Source organism: Meles meles, chromosome 9, assembly GCF_922984935.1.
Source record: "Meles meles chromosome 9, mMelMel3.1 paternal haplotype, whole genome shotgun sequence".
Lineage (NCBI taxonomy): Eukaryota > Metazoa > Chordata > Mammalia > Carnivora > Mustelidae > Meles > Meles meles.
The window spans coordinates 90755180-90780227 of record NC_060074.1 but is presented as its reverse complement, the minus strand read 5'-3'; the positions used below and the strand labels follow the sequence as shown (position 1 = coordinate 90780227).

Sequence of the window (25048 nt, the reverse complement as noted above, 5' to 3'; positions counted from 1 at the left end):
ATCCAGAATATTTAATCTCAGACTCCATTTTCTCATCTGTAAATAAAAACTCTAACTGTACACACTTATCAGGAGCATTTGGTGAGGTCCTGGATGTAAACAATCTAGCACAAAGGAAGACTAGGTCACAGAAAAGACTTGTGCTTCCACGAGCATGCCACACACACATAGACATAGAATTGATTTTTTAAATGCAAAATTTCTAAGTATTTCCAAATTGTTAAAGAAATGGAGAGAGGGAGAGACAGAAAGAGAATTAATACTATTGTCAATGTTTAAATGTCACAGCAGCATGTATGTGAAAGTAGAATGTTTTATGTTTATTAAAAAAAAAAAAATTTGGAAGGGGAGGCGAACCATAAGAGACTATGGACTCTGAAAAACAACCTGAGGGTTTTGAAGGGTCAGGGGTGGGAGGTTGGGGGAACAGGTGGTGAGTAATGGGGAGGGCACGTTTTGCATGGAGCACTGGGTGTTGTGCAAAAAGAATGAATACTGTTACGCTGAAAAAATAAATAAAATGGAAAAAAAAAGATATATATTGATATCAAATTAGTAACAAAAAAAAAAGTAGAATGTTTTATAAGTCAAAGCCACAAGAAAAGGATTCAGAGGAGGAAGCTGTAAGATTGGGTTTATCTCAAAAAATGTCTCTCAAAATCTGAGTTTATGTTTTAAAAAAAAAGGAAGTTTTAGTTTCAGGGGCAGCATTAGAGGAGTTTCTTGTTCCTGCTATGGGATCATATCCACAAAAATAATATCCAAATTATTCATTATTTAATCACCAATATTTGAATAAATTAAGTAAACTTCTGAAAAAGGATAAAACAAAGTAATGTATCAGGGATAACGTATTGATAACGGTTGAAGCTTGGTAATGAATATGAAGAAGTTTATTATCTAATTCATTTTATTTTGTGTATTTAAAAATTTCTATAATAAAAGTTTAAAACTGCAAATAACTCAAAATTAATAAAATAGATAATTTTTAAGAATATTAAAAATACCAGAGGATATTTATAAAATTTTAAATCTAGAAATCACTTTTCTAAAAATACTAATTTTTAAAGATTAATATGAGAAAAAATATCATGTATATACACATGCACATATTACTTATAAATTACCTAATATACAATATGTTGTCATAAAGGGAAAATGGAACAAAGATTTAATATAAAGGTGGTAGGTTATTCAGTTAAGTAGTTGAATGTCTTTAAAACAATGAATGAGATGTATTATGTGTCTCACTAAAAATTTAATTTTGGATGCATGCATCTTTTCACGGACAGCAGATTGTGGTTAGTTTCCCTTTACACTTAGGATTTTAAAACTAAGATTTAAAATGAGAAATAAGACCAATACAGCATCAATCAAATTTATGTGGTATCTTGACAAACAAGGTAGAGTACAGATACTTGCAAGCTTAAAAATGATTAGGAAAAATAATCACTGAAAACAAACAATGAATTTGAGAATGATAGCGAGTCTGAGTACCTATGGATGAGCCACCATGAGATCTAGGCAAGGCTGTAATTCACACTCTGGATTGATGACCCAAAGACTTCTGAGCATTGTCTTTTGCCTGAATAACAAGTGGAAAACTGGTGTCTCTCTTCTAACTTTCTACCTAGTTCTGCCTTATGTGGTTGTGGAAATTCCAACATACACATCAGTAACTCTACAATTCTGCATTCTATATTATAGGTTTACCAGAGTAGGCACTGTAAACTCTCAAGTATGTGTTTCCACTGGACCATAAAAGCATAGCTTGGGATAATTTGAGACATTCTAAAGTGATTCCATCATTTCTTTACTAAACATAGCAGCATTAAGCTCTTTCTTCTGTAATGCTCACAATGGTCCTAATCTTTCATCAATTCAAGTGGGGAAGTTTCCAATACTTTTTATAAAAGAACATGTTCTAGAATTAGTTCTCCTAAAAGTGTTCTTAACTTCACCATAAGTCAGTTTACAATCAATTTAAAAAGTTGATTTCAAGGATCATTGTTTCATAAAATTCTAGGCACTCTTTTGTATACTTTATAGTGTGGTATTTTAAAAGAATCATTTTCCCCTTATTACTTTCTTTTTATGGTTAAATGTATTAGCATTTCAATGATTGAATTATTTCTTGAAATACACAAAGACTGAATATCTCTTCTTACAGGACATTTGGAAATATTCAGCCACAATTGCTTTTAAAAAAGAGACTACAGTCTAGTGACTCTACAGTTCCTGCATTCATGAGTTAGTGTGTATCAGGATTAAATTGAGTCAATGGACCATGAACAACTTGTATCATTACAGGCATGAAAGGGCCATTATCATCTATCAGGTCAAGCTGCAGAAGGTGAAAATAAATGATCTTGGCAAAAAACAAGGATACTTATCTACAATCTTTAGGTCTTCTAAAAGCAACAACATCTTTATTAGTTTCATTTAGGAACATTCCCAGATAAAATTAAAATTTTATTTTCATGTTTCACTAATCTTCACAACTACTTTCACAAATTGCAACTGCTATACCAAAGCCCAGTTATTCTGACAAATGAAATCTAAACACACAGCGGAGCAGGAGGACACCATGCAGCTGCACAAGTACAAAGGCAAAGATATTTCAAGACCCAAAGCGAATGCCCTGTAAATTGGGAACTCCCTGGTGCTTCTTACTCCCTAATACTAAGCTTGAGGCTCAGGGAAGATTCATGGACTCATTCAAGTCACCTTAGTAATAACTATATTCCCTTAAAAAGGAATGAGAGAAAAATGGCTCCTCCCCAAGACTTCCATTTACCGTCTTGGAATAACTTGTCACTTTGGATATTGGGTCAAAACCCAGAATACCAAAGGGATGTGGCATGATGGCAAATATGTTTTATAATGTAAAATGAAGACCTGTGGATTGTATGCCTGGGAAGCAAAGCAGTTGATTAAAAACATTTTTTTCTTGGCATCTGTAAAAAAAGGTCACAAAGGACCTTCAGAGCTAAAGGAAACTCACATGATGTAATCCTGTTTTCTTGTGCTAATGTTATTACTCATTTTTTTGTTATTGTTCTTTTTGTTTTTCCTTAGCTATGCTGAGGGAGGGAAGTGGCTGTCTGCAAACTTGTTCATTCACTTGTTATTGGAAAAAAAGTTTATAGTATTTACCCATTAGCTGTCTTTTAATCTATGCTTCTCCCTTTCAGGTTTATCCTTGAGTTTTGTAAGTTACATGTTAACAGAAAGTCTATGAATATGCTTGTATTAATTTATTTAACAAACATATTCAGCACAATTTTATATACCAGGAGTGGGGGAGGATTTCATAGACATGGAACCATGTCTTGCCATTAGACTTTGTTTACCATTAGAGAGCTTATGATGTGGTAGGAAAGTAATAGTATTTACAGAAACTGCAATTCTAAAAGAAATTCAGTAGACTAACCCCAAATTAATACCAATTCTCCTGAAGCTGTTTCAAAAAATTGAAGCAGAAGGAAAACTTCCAGACTCTTTTTATGAAGCCAGCATTACCCTTTTCCCCAAACCAGGCAAAGACCCTACCAAAAAGGAGAATTTCAGACCAATATCACTGATGAATATGGATGCTAAGATTCTCAACAAGATCCTAGAAAATCCAGCGGCACATTAAAAAGATTATCCACCATGACCGGGTGGGATTCATCCCTGGGTTACAAGGATGGTTCAACATTCACAAATCAATCAATGTGATAGAACAAATCAATAAGAGAAGAGAGAAGAACCACATGGTCCTCTCAATTGATGCAGAAAAAGCATTTGACAAAATCCAGCATCCGTTCCTGATGAAAACGCTTCAAAGTATAGGGATAGAGAGAACATTCCTGAACTTCATAAAATCTATCTATGAAAGACCCACAACAAATATCATCCTCAATGGGAAAAAGCTTGCAGCCTTCCTGTTGAGATCAGGAACACGACAAGGATGCCCACTCTCACCACTCTTGTTCAACATAGTATTAGAAGTCCTAGCAACGGCAATCAGACAACAAAGAGAAATAAAAGGTATCCAAATTGGCAATGAAGAAGTCAAAATCTCTCTCTTTGCAGATGACATGATTCTTTAGATGGAAAACCCCAAAGACTCCACCCTCAAACTACTAGAACTCATACAGCAATTCAGTAACGTGGCAGGATACAAAGTCAATGTACAGAAATCAGTGGCTTTCTTATAAACTAACAATGAAAATACAGAAAGGGAAATTTGAGAATCGATTCCATTTACTATAGCAACAAGAACCATAAGATACCTAGGAATAAACCTAACCAAAGAGGTAAAGGATCTGTACTCGAGGAATTACAGAACACTCATGAAAATAATTGAAGAAGACACAAAAAGATGGAAGACCGTTCCATGCTCTTGGATCGGAAGAATAAACATTGTTAAAATGTCTATACTGCCTAGAGCAATCTATACTTTTAATACCATTCTGATCAAAATTCCACCAGTAGTGCTGGAGCAAATAATCCTACAATTTGTATGGAATCAGAAGAGACCCCAAATTGCTAAGGAAATGTTGAAAAACAAAAACAAAACTGGCGGCATCACGTTACCTGATTTCAAGCTTTACTACAAAGCTGTGATCACCAAGGCAGCGTGGTACTGGCATAAAAACAGAAACATAGACCAGTGGAACAGAGTAGAGAGCCCAGATATGGACCCTCAACTCTATGGTCAAATAATCTTTGACAAAAGAGGAAAAAATATACAATGGAAAAAAGACAGTCTCTTCAATAAATGGTGCTGGGAAAACTGGACAGCTATATGTAGAAGAAGGAAACTCGACCATTCTCTTACACCGTACATAAAGATAAACTCAAAATGGATAAAAGACCTCAACATGAGACAGGAATCTATCAGAATCCTAGAGGAGAACATAGGGAGTGACCTCTTTGATATCAGCCAAAATTAGCAAGACAGGAAACAACGTGTGTTGGAGAGGTTGTGGAGAAAGGGGAACCCTCTTACACTATTGGTGGGAATGCAAGTTGGTGCAGCCACTTTGGAGAACAGTATGGAGATTCCTCAAGAAGTTAAAAATAGAGCTTCCCTATGACCCTGCAATTGCACTGCTGGGTATTTACCACAAAGATACAGAGGTAGTGAAAAGAAGAGTCATCTGTACCCCAATGTTTATAGCAGCAATGGCCACGGTCGCCAAACTGTGGAAAGAACCAAGATGCCCTTCAATGGATGAATGGATAAGGAAGATGTGGTCCATATACACAATGGAGTATTATGCCTCCATCAGAAAGGATGAATACACAACTTTTGTAGCAACATGGACGGGACTGGAAGAGATTATGCTGAGTGAAATAAGTCAAGCAGAGAGAGTCAAGTATCATATGGTCTCACTTATTTGTGGAGCATAACAAAGAACATGGAGGACATGGGGAGATGGAGAGGAGAAGGGAGTTGAGAGAAATTGGAAGAGGAGATGAACCATGACAGACTATGGACTCTGAAAAACAACCTGAGGGTTTTGAAGGGGCGGGGGGGGGGGGGTGGAAGGTTGGGGAACCAGGTGGTGGGTAATAGGGAGGGCACATATTGCATGGAGCACTGGGTGTGGTGCAAAAAACAATGAACACTGTTATGCTGAAAATAAATAAATAAATAAATAATTTTAAAAATATACCAAATGCATGACACCACACACACACACAAACACCTATTTTAAAAAGAAGTATAAGTTTCTTTGGAGCTCCTTTCAATTTTGATACATATGTTTTTTATGTATTTCTTGAATTTTTTGAGAAATAGGGAGAAATTTTATGATTCTATTTGAATAGATAACACTAAGGCAGTAAGTTTTTTTTTTTAGTTTGTTTTTAAGTATGTATTTATTTGAGAGAGAGAGTGAGAAAGAGTACGAGAAGGGGGAGAGTAAGGGGGAGAAGCAGACTGAGCAGGGAGCCCGACACAGAACTTGATCAAGAGGACTCCAGGATCATGACCTGAGCCAAAGGCAGTCACTCAACCGAAGAACCTCTAAGTGGAGTTTAAATCAAATTAAATTATTTTTCAGTGTTTCTTTTCTGGTGCTTTGCTTTGTAGTTCACTGTATGTGTATGTGTGTGCATGCTTATAGGTATTTTTACTATGCTCTCATCCTACCTTATGTAAGGTCCAATGTTTAAAAATAATTATGGACTTTTTACTAAAATATCCCAAAACTGAAAATATTTTCATATTTGCATTGCATTTTTAAACTTAATTGCTACAGCTGGGCTTTAGAGGTGTTTATGTGAACTTCATATCTTAATTGTATCAATCCACTGTAGGATAATTTTTAGCAATAAAAATCCTATTATACCATGATACCCAAACTTATCAACCTTTCAATTTCTTCCTAGAGTTGTATGAATTAGTACTACCTTATGAGCTTTGATTACTTACACCTAAAAGGATTTTTGTGTATATTTTCACTCATTATTTAAGAAAAAAATTACTACCATTGTAATTGTTTTAACAAGCTGTACAATTTCATAGTAGCAATTAGTAATAGAAGGCATCAACTTTCTCAGAAGCATTATTATGTTTTCCTACCCAGAGGCTGGCATTCTACACTAACTTTCAACTCTTAGAGGATATATTACTTCTGAAGATCTTATGTCACTGGGATACTATCTAATATTTTCACTTAAATAGTATTTGTCGGTGATGTGTTGTGTCTCTATTTTTTTTTTTTTTCTCCTCTCAGGTAGGATCCTCTGCACACTAAGTGAGATAAATAATTTTATCCTAAGCATTGTAAGTTCAAAGCTGTAGAAAAAAAAGTTTCAACTCCCAGACCTAATGCTTTGTTTGGTCAGACTATTTTCAGAGCTTTCCATATGCCTGTTTTGTCTTTTTGTTGTATCTTGTTTTTCTCTCTGTATGCCATCTGTAATTTGAGAGCACTCACAGCTTTTCTACCATATTGGTGTATAAGCTAAAACCACAACTTTCTCCAAAATATCACTTTCCCTTCTACAGAAAGTTTCCCCTGTGTATAAGGTACTGGTACAACTTAGGTCTACTAGGTGAAAATTCCACACTGGTAGTTGTTACATTGAGGGTAAAACTCATGTTGGTAATGAAATTTTATGGGAAGTAAAGGGTCAGAATCAGGAAGTTAGCTATAATCTCAGGAATAGTCTGTTTTAAAAAATAAAATTTTCACTAAACATAATATATCTCTTCCCAGTGAACTGTTATTATAGGAATTAATGAATAAAATGGGCAAAATGTAGACTGTATAAATAAGAGAACCCATCTCTAAGGTAAAAGATACAACTACTGCTTTGCTCCTTGCTGTCAAATCTCTGTTTTTTTCAAAAGCAGCCAGAAATCCAGGACTGTATACAAAATGCCTTAATATTTTAAGTTTGAACAAGTAATAAGTAAATTTAAAACACTGTAGAGGTAAAGCAAACATAAGAGTTGCCTATTTGGAGCCTTGTTCTAGGCAAGCTGCTTTGGTCCTTTAATTTCTGTGAATGAATTGAAGAAATGAAACAGACTTCCTAATCCATTGATTTCTATACTTCAGCAAAAACCAGAGCACCAGCCAGAAATTGTGGTTAGGAAGGTGACTTAAACACAGGCTCCCTTTTCTCTCTTCTGCATATCATTAAACTACCTCCTGGCTGATTCTCCTTCCTCATTGGTGTTCCCTGGACTTTGTATTACTTGAAGGTACAGAGACAAAAAAATAAATTAATCGAAATTAAAATGAATTAAAAAAAATTCTGATCTGCTAACCTTTAGCCTTGACAATGATTTTGGATTTGTAAAATAATTACCAAGGAAATAAATAATTAACAGTAATAACAGTATTCTCATCTATATCACTTACATCTTCTCTTCCACATATTCATCATCTCCTCAAAAACAACCAAATGATAAAGGTATCATCCCTGATTTACAAAAGAAAAAACAAATTTAAAAGAAGATAATAGAGTTAAGTGGATTCTCCAGAGAGTAAGTGAGCGAATAGAAATTGTAACCCTTTTATTCTTTTATTCTTCACAAAACAAACTGGGGGTTGCTGGGGGGAGGTGGGATTGGGAGAGGGGGAGCGGGCTATGGACATTGGGGAGGGGAGGCGAACCATAAGAGACTATGGACTCTGAAAAACAACCTGAGGGTTTTGAAGGGTCAGGGGTGGGAGGTTGGGGCAACCTGAGGGTTTTGAAGGGTCAAGGGTGGGAGGTTGGGGGAACAGGTGGTGGGTAATGGGGAGGGCACATTTTGCATGGAGCACTGGGTGTTGTGCAAAAAGAATGAATACTGTTACGCTGAAAAAATAAATAAAATGGAAAAAAAATAAATAAAAAAAAAAAAAAAAGAAATTGTAACCCTTGTTTTCCAGTGTCTCTCTTCTGCCCTTTCACAGAGGAATACACAAGGGAACACCAGGGCCAATTAGCTGAGTTACTCAACATTTGACCTTGTTTTCAAGAATCATGTGCCTTGTCTTTCCAACACTCCAATAATCAGTGTCTCATCATTGGATTCCTTCAACCTTATACTAATTCTCTTTTAAACTGACTCCAAGAACTTATAAAATACATAAGAGGTGGTGCAATTAACATCTATGACTATTTGTACCAGAGACTGGTCCTGTGGTTTGGAACCATTAGAAACAATTATAGCATCTCTTTAACACATCACAGAGAAATTCATTAAATTATTGCTTCAAAATTGAGTTCAATAGCTTTCAATAGGGCTTAATGCCCATATTTAGAAAAAAGATATTTCTATCCTGTAAAGGCACCTACATAAGCAATCTTATAACCAAATTTATGCTAATAAACTGATTATATATATATGCTATATATATAATATATATAGACGTAGACATACATTAGACATATACATAACTATACATATATAAACATATACGTACATGCGCAAAATAAGCAATCTGACTCATAATTTATGAGATAATTGAATCCAGTATTCATTTAAAAGATTATTTTTTATGCTAAAGTGAATCTGTAAAAGGCAAACTTCTTTACCCATATCTTGGGTCCAAAGCAATAGCCCTGGGGTGTTCCATGGCTCCGGCGATTAGTGTAGTTCTTAAGGAACCATCAAGTTTGGCGACTTCAATTTGGTCCAGATTGCTGTCTATCCAATATATATTGCCTGCTATCCAGTCGACGGTCAGTCCTTCTGGGGTAGCCAAGCCATGCTCCACAACCACTTCTATTGCACTGACCCCTACAAAAAAAAAAAAAAAAAAAGGAAACCAATACTTGTACCTATTCGAGGAATGTGTTATGTACACACACACACACACACACACACACACACACACACGGCCTACTTAACAGCAGCACAGAGTTTTGAAGTATATTGAGTTTCAAAGATATAGTGCAAATGTGTTATATGATGGAAACTAAGACTCCAAATTTAGAAATCCTGATCTTTCCTACCAGAAATCTTTAATTTCTTAAGCCCTTTCAGTGACAGTGCAATAGAATTTTTGAATAACTTTAAGTCTAAACAATAGTGTTTACATTTCAAAAAATTATATTTCTTGTTTCTGACTTTTGAAATAGAACACAGGATTTGGGGAAAAAGAATGATGTGCTAGTTAAAATTAGTGCAATTTAGTATCAATATTGATCTTCAGGGGTAGAATAAAGAGAAAATGCCCCTCTGGGGCAACATGCATTATAGCTAGTCAGTAGCCACCCTTTTCTGAAGCATGATAAATACGATGACTTTACTGCACTTACCCTTAATAAAGATAAACCCCAAATCACACTCCCTGACCCTTCCTGGGCCATAAGACTTACACGATATAACATGATTACAAACAAGAGAGGAAGGCATTAGTTTGCTCTAAATTAAAATAAACAATTTGGTAATGTCCACTAATGATCTATTTATCCACTTTTTAACTTCTTTTGTAATTAAAATATTTTTAATAGGATAACTCTTAATAGTTTACAACATCGCCAGTGTTTTTGTTAGACATTTTAACAGACTTTTTTTTTTTTAACCTTGTTCATCTAAGCCCAAGGATCTAAATCCATCACTTGAAATCAGTCTCTTACAATATGCCACAGACACAAATTCACAGGTGAATCACATGTTTATTATCATTTTTCCAAAATTACAAACGTAACTTAAGGAGAAATTCAGATTTTGATATAAACACCTGGACTTTGGAATGCTACACAGAGCCAACGTTTCCAAAATGATTATTACATATATTTATCTCAGAGCCTTGCTACTTAAGAAAAGTGTACATTAGAAAAAAGAATTAAGTCAAACTATGATAAAAACATTTAGTTCATATTAGTGGTCTTTGTGACAATTCATTATATGTTGAAATTTTGCTGACAAAATAACACATTTTAACTCATAAACATTATGTCTACTAGTATGTGGAAGGCAGTAGTTGTTTCTTATATTTTTCTTTACCAAATGTCCATGGATAAGCTCACAATTTGAAAATCGTATGCCTAGCATAGGCTCCCATCATTCATTCCCTTCCCTCAATATATTTTCAGACATAAACTTGACATCCCTGGTTTTACATATATGAGGGAGAAGGCAAAGAATGAAAGTGCAAAGATTGATCTAAATCCCATCTGATAACCGCATATTTTTCTAAAATTTTCAGTTAAATATTACCTCCACTTTCAGAAAGCTTGCCCCGGTATATCCTGTCTTCTACAACATCTGTCCAATAAAGCAAACTTTGATTGAAGTGAAAATCAAGTGCTATTGTGTTTCTCAACCCAGGAACAAGTAGACTATAGTCTCTTTTATGAAGATCAATCTTTCTGATCTCATGACGAATAGAAAAGATGATGAATGCTTCAAAGGGATCTGAAAATAAATTTATTTTTAATAGGCTTATAAAAATATTTATATGCTTTCATAAGTAGGATAAAACACTTTGAGGTCAAGTCCAATTATTTACAAGCATAATTTATTATATAATTCTCTGTTATTCCAGAAGCAATTTCTTTTAATCCAACATTTATAAGAAACTTGAAAATTTTAGGCTTATATATACTCATTAAAATAAGGTATATATATGTTTTTATTCCTTGGATCTTTCCACATTTGATTCTGATTAAAGAACACAAGAATTATTGGAATTCCAAGACAAAATGGGGGTTTTCTATCTTAGTGGAACTTCAGCTGACAATCTAAACCATGGAAACATCAACATAGGAATAGCTAACAGTTGACTAAAATGAGTTCTGCTACTCTTAAACCATCATACACCTACAGCTCCATATAGGAAAGAGATACAATAAAAGAAGATTTCTTTGAAGAGAGTTATGGTCTTAGAGTTAGAGTGCACTCCCCATTAAGAGGGAAAATGATGGCTTTCTCCACAGTCTGACATTTACTAAAATTACATTACCAGTTTGGAAATGTGCTTATTACTACGGGACATACTAAGATGAGTTAGACATGAATTTTGCTTGATGAATATACATTTTGTGGGAGGAGACCCAGGTTTACAATTTCCCCCATTTCCATGTTAGTACCATTCCTTTGGGCTTTCTTTTAGGAAAATTTGTTTTCCTATTTTAAGTCTAGTTACCATCATCTCTTTCCATGGTGATTGGCTCAAAAGGTGGATGTGAGATCTAAATCAGGCTAATGGGTCTCTAAATTTCTAGAGGATATTTCAAGCTGATGGTAAAGAGTGTCTTTTCTTGTAAGGTCACAGATGTCTAAGCCTAGTAATGCCAGTGTCCATGCTCTTACAGTTTGTATAAGTCTACTTGTGATATTGTAGTAGAGGAGAAAAAAGACACAGAGAAGGAAGTAGCAATGACCTCAGGAGGTTCAAGTCCCCAGGCTAAGGATGTTTAAATCCTCAGTTGTAATTATCCCTTAGTTCCTTTCTTCATATTACCTATACATTGCACACACTTCAGATATGTAAGCCAATGCTTCCAACTCAGTTTGAACTTGTTTTTGGTCAACTGTAATCAGTTTTACTCTTCTTCCAGATCTCTATCCCTCAGAGAGGTCTTTCCTGGTCAGTTTCCCAATAAAGATCATTTTTTATTATTTTATATCTCCAAAATCTATTTATTCTCTTTTTTTTAAAGATTTTATTTATTTATTTGACAGACAGAGATCACAAGTAGGCAGAGAGAAAGGAGGAAGCAGGCTCCCTGCTGAGCAGAGAGCCCGGTGGACCCTGGGATCATGACTTGAGCCGAAGGCAGAGGCTTAACCCACTGAGCCACCCAGGTGCCCCAAGATCCCTGTTTTAATAAAGCATATAAACCAGTGAGGAAGGTAGATGTTAAACAAATAAATAGTGATTTTAAAATATAATTCAGGGGCACCTGGATGGCTCAGTGGGTTAAAGCCTCTGCCTTTGGCTCAGGTCAAGATCTCAGGATCCTGGGATTGGGCCCGGCATCGGGCTCTCTGCTGAGCAGAGAGCCTGCTTCTCTCTCTTTCTCTGCCTGCCTCTCTGCCTACTTGTGATCTCTCTGTCAAATAAATAAATAAAATCTTAAAAAAAAAAAAACCTCACAAAAACAGGGATCTTGTTTGCTTAGTCCATTATGATGGGTCTAATATCAAGCACCAGGAAGGACACAATTCATACCAGGTCTTAGATTTAGAACAGTGCTAACCTAGGCTGCCTGCTGTGGGCATAGGGAAATCACTGGTCTGCCCCCACCCCCACCAACTGAGCATGAATCTACTTCAGAGAGTTCTGCTTAAAACATTAAGTAAATGGGGCGCCTGGGTGGCTCAGTGTGTTATGCCGCTGCCTTCGGCTCAGGTCATGATCTCAGGGTCCTGGGATCGAGTCCCACATCGGGCTCTCTGCTCAGCGGGGAGCCTGCTTCCCTCTCTCTCTCTCTCTCTGCCTGCCTCTCTATCTACTTGTGATCTCTCTCTGTCAAATAAATAAAATAAAATCTTTAAAAAAAAATTAAGTAAATGTGTTTTGAATGAACAGATGTGAAACTGATTCCATCTTAAGCAACCAGCTTATAGTTACATGGGACAGAGCCTGGCAATGATCAGTAGAGCCACCTACTTTACCTGAAGCTGAAAGCATAGTGTAAGTAAGCCCAACCAAGGCCATAAGGACTAATCTGAAGTTCTGAGATCTTGTGAACAATAATTATATATATTGTTGTGATCTTACAGGTCTTATGGTAATTTATTGCACAGTATTATGGTTTTTACTGCACAACATTACTGTGACAGTAGCTAACTGATATAAAATACCAAACATGTATTAAACAACGAGTGCCAAAACAGCTCCCAATAGAACAAATATTCATAAAATTTTAAACCCAGAATTTCATGTTTTTGAAGTATAGAAAATGGTTCTATTGGATGTACAGTTATTTAAAAGGGAGAATACCTAATTATTAGGTATTAGGATTACGATACCTTGTGAAAATCAGCTCTATGAAACAACTGCTTGCCTTTGAAAATTTCTTTATCTCTTTTCAGAAAAGGTCTTTATGTGTAAAATGGAGTTAATGATAACCTCCTTTCAATTCAACTGAAATTGTTGTTACCAGAGTCCAATTAAATAATGCAGATACATTTGTTTAATAAGCTCAAAATCATCACAGTGAATATAAATATGGAGGAATCTGTGAGGTAGTCAAAAAGTAATAGATTTGAAGTCACAAAATTAGGATTTAAAACAGAGCCCTTCTACTAATTGACTGTGTACATTTGAGACTTTCTGATCCTCAATACTTTTTTATTTATAAAATATGTAACATACTGAGTTATCAGAATAATTGATAATTAAAAGTGTTAATACTTAATATCTCAATAAATATTTAATTATTATTATAAGTCTTAAATTTCAAAGATTTCCCAAAGGAATAAGCAAAAGAGATATTGCATAAGAGAAACGGCTGGAATGATAATACACCAAAAGGGAGCTGGATATTTCTTAGCATGTGCCAAAGCTGGTGAAGAGCTTCCCCATCCTTTGGCTTATAGTTTGCCCTTAGTTAAATAATAAATTAAAAGTGCAGCAGCTACTTGCTAGAGAAATTTACATTTAATAGCTAATAAGGGACATAGAGTTTCAAAATCGCAAAGCAATAATGTGCTGCCTCTTCCTTAGAAAATCACACCAGAAAAAGGAAACAGTTAAAAAAAAAAAAAGAAAGAAAGAAGAAAAGAAATGCCAAGTTCCACTTCCACTAACACTGGAAGACATCTGTTACAAAACACCACAGTGTTAGAGGATGCACAGGTGAATGTCTTCAAAATATGGACAGTTTCTGAAAGAGGATGCCTGTAGCTGCAGCTATTAAAAAAAAATCCTGGCAGAGCACAATCTCAAAGGAGATAGCATAAATAAAGGGAAAATCCCATAATTACTTTTTGGAAAAAGAGGATGGGAATAATCGCTTGGTCTCAGAAACTTCTCTGGGCCCATCAGCACCCTAAAGACTGATGAGAATCTGAATGAAGAAACAAACAGGCATATAATACATTAAGTGAAAGGAGCCACGTTCAAAACTCTATAGAGGTGGGATGCCTGGGTGGCTAAGTTGGTTAAACATATGCCTTCAGCTCAGATTATGATCCCAGAGCCCTGGCACTAAGTCTTGCATCTGGCTCCTTGCTCAGCAGAGACCCTGCCTCTCCCTCTGCCTGCTTCTCTCTCTTTAACAAATAATTAAAATCTTAAAAAAAAAGTCTACAGATTAGATGATTCCATTGCTATGACATTTTGGAAAAGGCAAAACAATAGAGACAGAAAACAGAATGGATGCCAGAGGCAAGGGATGGAAAAGAGATTGATTACAGATTTTTAGACAAAAATTGCTATCTTCCTACAAACAACCACCAACCAAGAAGACAAAATGGAAACAGAACAAAACAAAACAAAGCAAGAACAAATACACACTAGCAACAACAATGAAAAATAATAAGAAATCTGGGAATGAAATTATTAAGAAATATACAAAGATTATACAAATAAATTTTAAAACACCAATGAGAGGAATAAAGACTTCAATAAATGGAAAGGCATGTAATATTATTAGATAGAAAAAAAAAAAAGAAAAAAGAATGTCCCAAAGAATTTACTTCTGCCTGAATTAATTTATAAATTTCCTGTGATGAATAAAAATGACAAAAACTTTTCTTTAAAAATAATACCAGGTAACTCTAAAGATTACATTAAAAAATGTGTGACTAGGGAGTCAAGATGGCAGAGGAGTAGCAGACTGAGATGACATTAGGTCGCAGGAGTTCAGCTAGATAGTTATCAAACCACTCTGAACACCTGTAAACCCAACATGAGATCAAAGAGAAGAAGAGCAGCAATTCTAGAAACAGAAAATCAACCACTTCCTAAAAGGTAGGATGTGCGGAGAAGTGAAGCCAAAGTTATGGGAAGATAGACTACAGGTGGGACGGTCCAGTAAAATCAGAACTTTTAGAAGTCTGCTCCACTGAGGGATGTCACTCCAGAGACTAAGCAGGGAAGGGAGCCCTCACTGAGGGCTTCTGTCACAGAAGGATTGGGGGTGTTTGAGTGTAGCAGAGCTCACAGGTGTCAGAGTGGGGAAGCCGACTACAGAGATGGAGCCAAGGAATGAGCTCTTAGCTTGGGGTTACCTTAAACTGTGATCCGTGGCACAGTCAGACCACTGCTCTTTGAGCAGGGACCTCACAAGTGGCAGATCTGGGAGATTCACCTTCATCTGCCAGAAAAGCAGAGCAGCAGGAATCTGCTGGGTTTGGAAACTCCAAACAGGGCTGTGTGCCAGAGACAGAAGTGCTCAGTCACATGCCAGGTGAGCTAGGAGCACAGCCGAAACCAAGGAGACAGGAGTGACTGAATGTTTTTCTCCAAGTGGGGCACTAAGCTCTTGGCTCCTCTGGGCCAGAGATTGGGAATCTGCCATTTTCATTCCCGTCCTCCAGAACTCTACAGAAAGCATTCAGGGAACAAAAGCTCCCAAGAGCGATCATGAGCAGATTACTTAGCCCAGCCCCTGGCAAGGGCAGTGCAATTCTGTCTCAGGCAAAGACATTTGAGAATCACAACAACAGGTCCTTCCCCTAGAAGATCAGCAAGAACATCCATCCAAGAACAATCTCACTGATCAAGGAGAACAGCGGAAACCCAGAGGAGGGGAAAGCAAAGCATGGAATTTCATGTCTTTCTCACCGTGATCCTTTAGTCTTGCAAAGTTAATTAAATTATTTTTATTTTATTTTTTCTTATTCTAATTTTTTAACTTTTCCTCTTTCCTCTTTTAACGATTTTTAACTAGATTATCTTAACAGTACCTTTCCAAAAAAAAATCTTTTTAAACCTTCATTATTATAGTCATATTTTATCCTTCATTGTATTTAACTTTATGTTTTGTATTCATATAGGATTTTTCCTTCTAAAAATTTATGGGATACAATTTCTCCTAATAGATCAAAATATACCCTAAATCTAGCACAGGACTTTTTTCTAGTTTCCAGCTTGACCAAATTATCTCCACTTTCTTTTTCTTTCTTTTTCCAACCAATTTATCAATTCTTTTTTTAGAATTAAAAAAAATTCATCTTTAGAGTCATATTCCATCCCTTCATCGTGTTTACCCTTATTTTTCTATATATGTTAGTTTTTTTTTTCTTTAAAATTTTGGGAGGTAGTTAGTTCTAGAGACCAAAATACTACCCCAAATCAAGTGGGTGGCTCTGTTCTATTCACCAGATTAATTTATATACATATATTTTTTGATTTTTTAATTTTTTTTAAATTTCTTTTTACCCCTGTTTTCTCCCCCCAATTTGGGAGTCTCTTCTGATTTGAATAGTGTACATTCGTCTAGGGTCTTTTCCATCCTTTAAGTGTTTTATTCTCTTGTTCATATATTCTTATCTGGATAAAATTACAAGGTGGAAAAACAAAACAAACAAACAAAAAAACAGTACAAGAGGCAGTACCAACAGCTAGGGACTTACTCAATATGGACATTGGTAATATGTCAGATCCAGAATTCAGAATGACAATTCTCACCATGCTGGCTACGTTCAAAAACGGCATGGAAGATATTAGGGAAATGCTGTCTGGAGAAATAAGAGCCTTAAATAAAAGAACTAAAATCTAACCACGCTGAAATCAAAAAAGCTATTAATGAGGTGCAATCAAAAAAATGGAGGCTCTTACTGCTAGGATAAATGAGGCAGAAGACAGAAATAGTGATATAGAAGACCAAATGACAGAGAATAAAAAGGTGAGCGAAAGATAGACAAACAACTACTAGACCACGAGAGGAGAATTAGAGAGATAAGTGATACCATAAGATGAAAAATATTAGAATAATTGGGATTCCAGACAAAGAAGAAAGAGATGGGGCAAAAGGTATATTGGAGTGAAATATTGTAGAGAATTTCCCTAATATGGCAAAGGGAGCAAGCATCAAAATCCAGGAGACACAGGGAACCCCCCTCAAAATCAGTAAGAATAGGTCCACACCCTGTTATCTAAGAGTAAAACTTACAAGTCTTAGGGACAAAGAGAAAATCCTGAAAGCAGCCTGAGATAAGAAGTCTGTATAAAATGATAAAAATATCAGATTGGCAGCAGACTTATCCACAGAGACCTGGAGGCCAGAAAGAACTGGCATAATATATTCAGAGCAATAAATGAGAAAAACATGCAGCCAAGAATACTATATCCAGCTAGGCTATCATTGAAAATAGAAGGAAAGATAAAAATCTTCCAGAACAAACAAAAACTAAACAAATATATAAACACCAAACAAGCACTACAGGAAATATTGAAAGGGGTCCTCTAAGCAAAGAGAGAGCCTAAAAGTTGTAGACCAGAAATGAACAGAGAAAATATACAGTAACAGTCACCTTACAGGCAATACGATGGCACTAAATTCATATCTCTCAATAGTTACCCTGAACTGGGGCGCCTGGGTGGCTCATTGGGTTAAAGCCTCTGCCTTCAGCTCAGGTCATGATCCCAGGGTCCTGGGATCGAGCCCCGCATCGGGCTCTCTGCTCCGCTGGGAGCCTGCTTCCTCCTCTCTCTCTGCCTGCCTCTCTGCCTAGTTGTAATTTCTCTCTGTCAAATAAATAAAATATTAAAAAAAAACAAATAAAAAAAATCTCTAAAAAAAAAAAATAGTTACCCTGAATATAAATAGGCTAAATGCCCCCCCAAAAGACAAAAATACTAATCAAAACCACAGGAGGGTATCAGATGGAAAAAACAAACAAACAAACAAACAAACAAGACCCATCAATATGCTGTCTACAAGAAACTCATTTTAGACCCAAAGTCACCTCCAGATTTAAAGTGAGGGGGTGGAGAACAATTTACCATGCTAAAGGACATCAAAACAATGATGGCGTGGCAATCCTTATATCAGATAAATTATATTTTAAGACAAAGACTATAATAATAGATGAGAAAGCACACTATATCATACTCAAAGGGTCTCCTCAACAAGAAGATCTAACAATTTTAAATATCTATGCCCCTAAAATGGGGGCAACCAAGTATATAAGCCAATTAATAACAAAATCAAAGAAACACATCAACAATAATACAATAATAGTAGGGGACTTTAAACCCCGCAAATAAAGGCCTTAAATGACACACTAGACCAGATGGATATCACAGATATATTCAGAAAATTCCATCAAAAAGCAACTGAATAAATGAAACAAGATGGGATTGGGAGGGAGACAAACCATAAATGACTCTTAATCTCACAAAACAAACTGGGGTTGCTGGGGGGAGGTGGGATTGGGAGAGGGGGAGGGGGCTATGGACATTGGGGAGGGTATGTGCTATCGTGAGTGCTGTGAAGTGTGTAAACCTGGCGATTCACAGACCTGTACCCCTGGGGATAAAAATACATTATATGTTTATTAAAAAAAAAAATTTGGAAGGGGAGGTGAACCATAAGAGACTATGGACTCTGAAAAACAACCTGAGGGTTTTGAAGGGTCAGGGGTGGGAGGTTGGGGGAACAGGTGGTGGGTAATAGGGAGGGCACGTTTTGCATGGAGCACTGGGTGTTGTGCAAAAACAATGAATACTGTTATGCTGAAAAAATAAATAAAATGGAAAAAAAAAAGCAACAGAATACACATTCTTCTCTAGTGCACATGGAATATTCTCCAGAAAAGATCACATCCTGGGTCACAAATCATGTCTCAACTGGTACCAAAATATTAGGACCATTCCCTAATATTTTCAGACCACAATCCTCTGAAGCTAGACTCAATCACAAAGTTGGAAAGAACCCAAATACATGGAGTCTAAAGAGCATTGTACTGAAGAAGGAATGGGTCAACCAGGAAATTAAAGAAGAATTGTAAAAAATTCATGGAAACAAATCATAATGAAAACACAATGGTTCAAAATCTGTGGAGACAGCAAAGGCAGTCCTGAGAGAAAAATATATAGCAATAAAGGCATTTCTCAAGAAACAGGAACAGTCACAAGTACAAAACCTAAATGTACACGTAAAGAAGCTGGAGAAAGAACATCAAAGAAAGCCTAAACCCAGCAAGAGAAGAGAAATAATAAAGATCAGAAAAGAAAACAATGAAATAGAAACCAAAAAACAGTAGAACAAAACAATGAAACTAGGAGCTGGTTCTTTGAAAGAATTAATAAAATTGATAAACCCCTGGGCAGACTTATCAAAAAGAAAAGAGAAAGGACCCAAATTAATAAAATCATGAATGAAAGAGGACAGATTACAGACAACACCAGAGAAATACAAGCAATTATAAGAACATATTATGAGAAAGTATACGCCAAAAATTTGACAATCTGGAAGAAATGGATGCATTCCTAGAGACATATAAACTACCTAAACTGAACCAGGAAGACACAGAAAACGTGAACAGACCCATAACCAATAAGGAGATTGAAGCAGTCATCAAAAATCTCCCAACAAACAAGAGCCCAGGGCCAGATGGTTTTGCAGGGGAATTCTACTAAACATTAAAAGAAGAATTAATACCTATTATCTTGAAACTGTTCCAAAAAGTAGAAATGGAAGGAAAACTTCCAAACTCATTTTATGTGGCCAGCATTACCTTGATCCCAAAACCAGACAAAGACCACACAAAAAAGGAGAAATACAGACCAATATCCTTGATAAACACAGATGTGAAAATTCTTACCAAAATACTAGCCAAGAGGATCCAATAGTACATTAAAAGGATTATTCACCCTGACCAAGTGGGATTTATTCCTGGGCTGCAAGGTTGGTTCAACATCCACAAACCAATTAATGTGATACAATATATTAATAAAAGAAGGAACAAGAACCATATGATACTCTCAATAGATGTTGAAAAAGCATTTGACAAAGTACAGCATCCTTTCTTGATCAAAACTCTTCAAAGTGTAGGGATAGAGGGTATATACCTCAATATCATCACACAGTGAATACTATTCTCAATGGAGAAAAACTGAGATCTTTTCCACTAAGGTCAGGAACACGGCAGGGATGTCCATTATCAAAACTGCTATTCAACATGGTACTGGAAGTACTAGCCTCAGCAATCAGACAACAAAAAGAAATAAAAGACATCCAAATTGGCAATGAAGAAGTCAAAATATCACTCTTTGAAGATGATATGATACTTTATGTGGAAAAAAAAATAAGTTATACAAGAACTTGTACAGGAATTCAGTAAAATGTCAGGATATTAAATCAATGCACAGAAATCAGCTACATTTCTATACACCAACAACAAGACAGAATAAAGAGAGATTAAGAAGTCAATCCCATTTACCTTCATGAAGATCAATAGTTTATGCACAGCAAAGGAAACAGTCAACAAAACCAAAAGACAACTGACAGAATGGTAGAAGATATTTGCTAACAACATACCAGATAAAGGGCTAGTATCCAAAATCCATAAAGAATTTATCAAACTCAACACCCAAAGAGCAAATAATCCAATCAAGAAATGGGCAGAGGACATGAACAGACACTTCTGTAAAGAAGACATCCAGATGGCCAACAGACACATGAAAAAGTGCTACACCTCACTCCACATCCGGGAAATACAAATCAAAACCACAATGAGATACCACCTCACACAAGTCAGAATGGCTAAAATTAACAAGTCAGGAAACGACGGATGCTGGAGAGGACACAGAGGAAAGGGAACCCTCCTACACTGTTGGTTTGAATGCAAGCTGGTGCAGCCGCTCTGGAAAACAGTATGGAGGTTCCTCAAAAAGTTCAAAATAGAGCTATCCTATGACCAAGCAATCGCACTACTGGGTATTTATGCTAAAGATGCAAATATTGTGATCCAAAGGGGCACATGCACCTGAATGTTTATAGCAGCAATGTCCACAATAGCCACAATAATAATATAATTATTATAATTAATGCAATTGATACAGATGTATGGATATTGAATAATTTCAAATATTTTGTAAGTTGAAAACAGCAAGATATAAACAGTACACAATCTATGCTACTATTTATAACAAAAATCAAAATATTTTTCTAGACCTATAAGAAGGTTTAGCATAGAATACTTCTTGAAGTTTTAATGAGGGAATATTGTTACCTCTGCTTTGGAAACTGGTGACTGGGGTTTCCAGTGGGGGGAGAAAACTTTCACTTTATTTGCCATTTATACAATTTTTTAGCACCAACATATATTTTTCTAATAAGGATAACAATTTTTAAGAATAAAAATTCAAACTAACAATAGAAGGCATTATCATTTCCTGCTTCATAGAAACACTCATAAATAAAATAAAAATTGTTTGGGCATGACATGTATGCTGAGCAAGGTAATTCAGTATGACAAACACTAGCATGTTTTGTTTTTTCCTCCCCTTTCAGGAGAACTCATATTTCCACTACAGCAATATTTAGGAGATCATTTACTGCTCTTATTTTCATGCTCCATTTGAGAAAGTATATTCTCCTACACTAAAAATTACTGACTTGTTACAACTGAAAGTAGAAGGGAATTCTACAACAGAAGACCTGGATTCTACTCTTGCCTCTGCTACAAATAAAAAAAAAGTCACTAAAACTATACAGGTCTTGTCTTAACTTTTAAAATAAAATACTTTAGTGCTATATGATTTAAAGTTTCAACCATGAAGAGTCTTGAATTATTAATTATATTGTTAATGAAGCAATATTAATACTAACCAAAATAGACTTAAGGCAAATGGTTTTTGTAGAAAATAAATGCTCTCTACCATATGGTAGGACAACAGATAAAAGGATATAAACTCTTGGGGTGCTTGAGTGGCTCAGTGGGTTAAGCTTCTGCCTTCAGCTCAGGTCATGATCTCAGGGTTCTGGGACTGAGCCCTGCATCGGGCTCTCTGCTCTGTAGGGAGCCTGCTTCCTCCTCTCTCTCTCTCTCTCTCTCTCTCTCTGCCTGCCTGTCTGCCTACTTGTAATCTCTGCCTGTCAAATAAATAAAATCTTTAAAAAAGAAAAAAAGGAGATAAAACTCTTAAAATGGTTTGTGGCTCCATAATACAGGCTGAAAATATATAAGGCAATATCTGACAGAGTTAAATGGAGAAATTGATAAATCCATAATCATATTGTGAGATATCTAACTAAAACAAAATTATAATAACAAGATGATTAAAAGAACAAACTGAACAAAAATCTAAGTCTAGGGGCACCTGAGTGGCTCAGAATGTTAAACCTCTGCCTTCAGCTCGGGTCATGATCTCAGGGTCCTGGAATCGAGACCCACATTGGACTCTCTGCTTGGCGGGGAGCCTGCTTTCTGCCTCTCTCTTTGCCTGCCTTTCTGCCTACTTGTGATCTCTGTCTGTCAAATAAATAAATTTTAAAAATCTTTAAAAAAATCTAAGTCTACCAGAAGTATATAGAAATCTGTACATCAAAACAGAAGACATGTTCTCCTTAAGCACACACAGAATATGTAACAAAATGTCCATGTTCTAGTCCACAAAATAAGTCTCAAAATTTCGCAAATAATCAACCTAATAATGAACACCTGTTCTTAGCACAATGGAATTAAATTAAAAATCAATTATAAAGACTGTTAAGCTCCTCATATGTTTTAGCCCTAAAAATAAACACTAAGAATTTTTCTTGACCAACAGGACCTCAATCAGGAACTGAGAAATAAAGATATTATGGCAACAAATGTATAGATTAAGAAGCATGAACAATTAAAATTAATGAAATAGAGAATCTGTTACTGAATGGTGAAACAAGGATCCAAAAATCCTCTCCTTCATAAGAACAGTGAAAACTCTGGCAAAATCTTGAAAATCACTTTTTCTGAACTCTAGAAATTCAACAAAATCTAATAACAATTCAATGACTGTTTATTCAAGAAAACCTGCTGAATATCAGTATTATGTGGTGTTTTAATATGTACCAAACCCATTCCCCCATCCTTAGCTTCGTCATAGATTTAAAAACAAATAGTCCCCGAGTCCCCAGAGGAGGCAGATGGGTTTGGAGCTCCCCCAAAAGCCCAAACTCTAGAGAACTGTTCAATAGGGGAAGAATGGCCTTTTCAAGAAAATGTGCTGCGGGAACTGGATTTCCACATCCCAAAGAAACTTTACACCATATATAAAAAAAATTCAAAATGAATCATAGACCTAAATATGAGTACTAAAATAACACAACTATTGGAAGAATACTTAGTTACCCTAGATTAGGCCAAGACTCTGAATACTCATTTCACCAAAGAGCCTATAAAAATGGCCAATAACATATGAGAAGATGCTTAACATCATTAGTCATCAGGGAAACACAAATCAAGCACAAGATACCACTTCATACCCCCTAGAATGACTATAATAAAAAGATGGACAATACCAACTGATGGCAAAATTGTGTAGAAATTGGAGCCCTCAGGCACCACTGGCAGAAATTTAAAATGACACATCCACTTTGGAAAACGCTTTGGCAGTTCCTCAAAATGTTAAACACTGAACTACCATATGAGCCAAAAATTCCACTTTTATTTGTATACACAGGAGCAATGAAAATGCATGTCCACACAAAAGCTTGCACATGAATATTCATATCATAATTCATATAATCAAAGAATAAAAATTCAAATGCTTGTCAACGGATGAATGGATAAACAAGATGGCATATCAATACAATAAATATAGTACTCAGGAACAAAAATAAATTAAATACTGATATATGGTAAAACATGAATGAATCCTGAAAACATGCCCCATGAAAGAAACCAGTCACTGGGGACCACATACTATATTATTCCACTGTTTTTTTTTTGTTTGTTTGTTTGTTTTTTTAAAGATTTTGTTTATTTTATTTATTTGACAGAGAGAAATCACAAGAGAGGCAGGCAGAGAGAGAGGAAGGGAAGCAGGCTCTCCACTGAGCAGAGAGCCCGATGCGGGACTCGATCCCAGGACCCTGAGATCATGACCTGAGCTGAAGGCAGCGGCTTAACCCACTGAGCCACCCAGGCGCCCCTATTATTCCACTGTTAAGAAATGTCCAGACTAGGCAATTCTACAGGGACAGAAAATAAATTAGAGGTTGCCAGTGATGAAGTAGGGCTTGATGGGGAGTGTATGTATTTAAAAAATGGAGTTTTTTGGGGGGAGGGATTAAAATAAAAGTAACACATCATAAATAGCTTTTTAGAGAGTCATAATGGTTGCACTACTCTGTGAATATACTATAAACCACAGAATTGTGTACTTTGAAAGAATGAATTTTATGGTATATACATTATATTGCAATTCATCTGCTTTTAAAAAGGAAATATGGTAATGAGTGTGGAAACTTGTAGAGAAAAAGAACTGTACAAACACAACTTTTAATTCATTGTTCCCTAAGAATCATGATTTTTACTTCAATATGCTTAATCTGTATAACTACACCCAGCTCTTTAGCTCTGAAAACTATTTCATCTATACAGGGAAAAAATAGAGCATACTGATGTTTTAACTTTTTTAAAAAATTTCTTCTCTGTGTATTGTGGAAGTTGGATAAAATGGAGAATTCATCTTTTAAAAATTAATAAAATAATATA

General features: G+C 35.8%; 1 protein-coding gene across 1 annotated transcript in view; it reads right to left on the bottom strand.

Moving 5' to 3' along the window:
- The window catches only part of LRP1B (LDL receptor related protein 1B), a 2013404-nt gene that overhangs the window by 663376 nt on the left and 1324980 nt on the right, over window positions 1-25048 (bottom strand). The window contains exons 24-25 of the mRNA XM_046019480.1: window positions 10664-10861; window positions 9034-9238 (exon numbers count right to left, since the gene is read on the bottom strand). Coding sequence (XP_045875436.1) covers window positions 9034-9238; window positions 10664-10861 — 403 coding nt within the window. The remainder of the gene's footprint in view (window positions 1-9033; window positions 9239-10663; window positions 10862-25048) is intronic.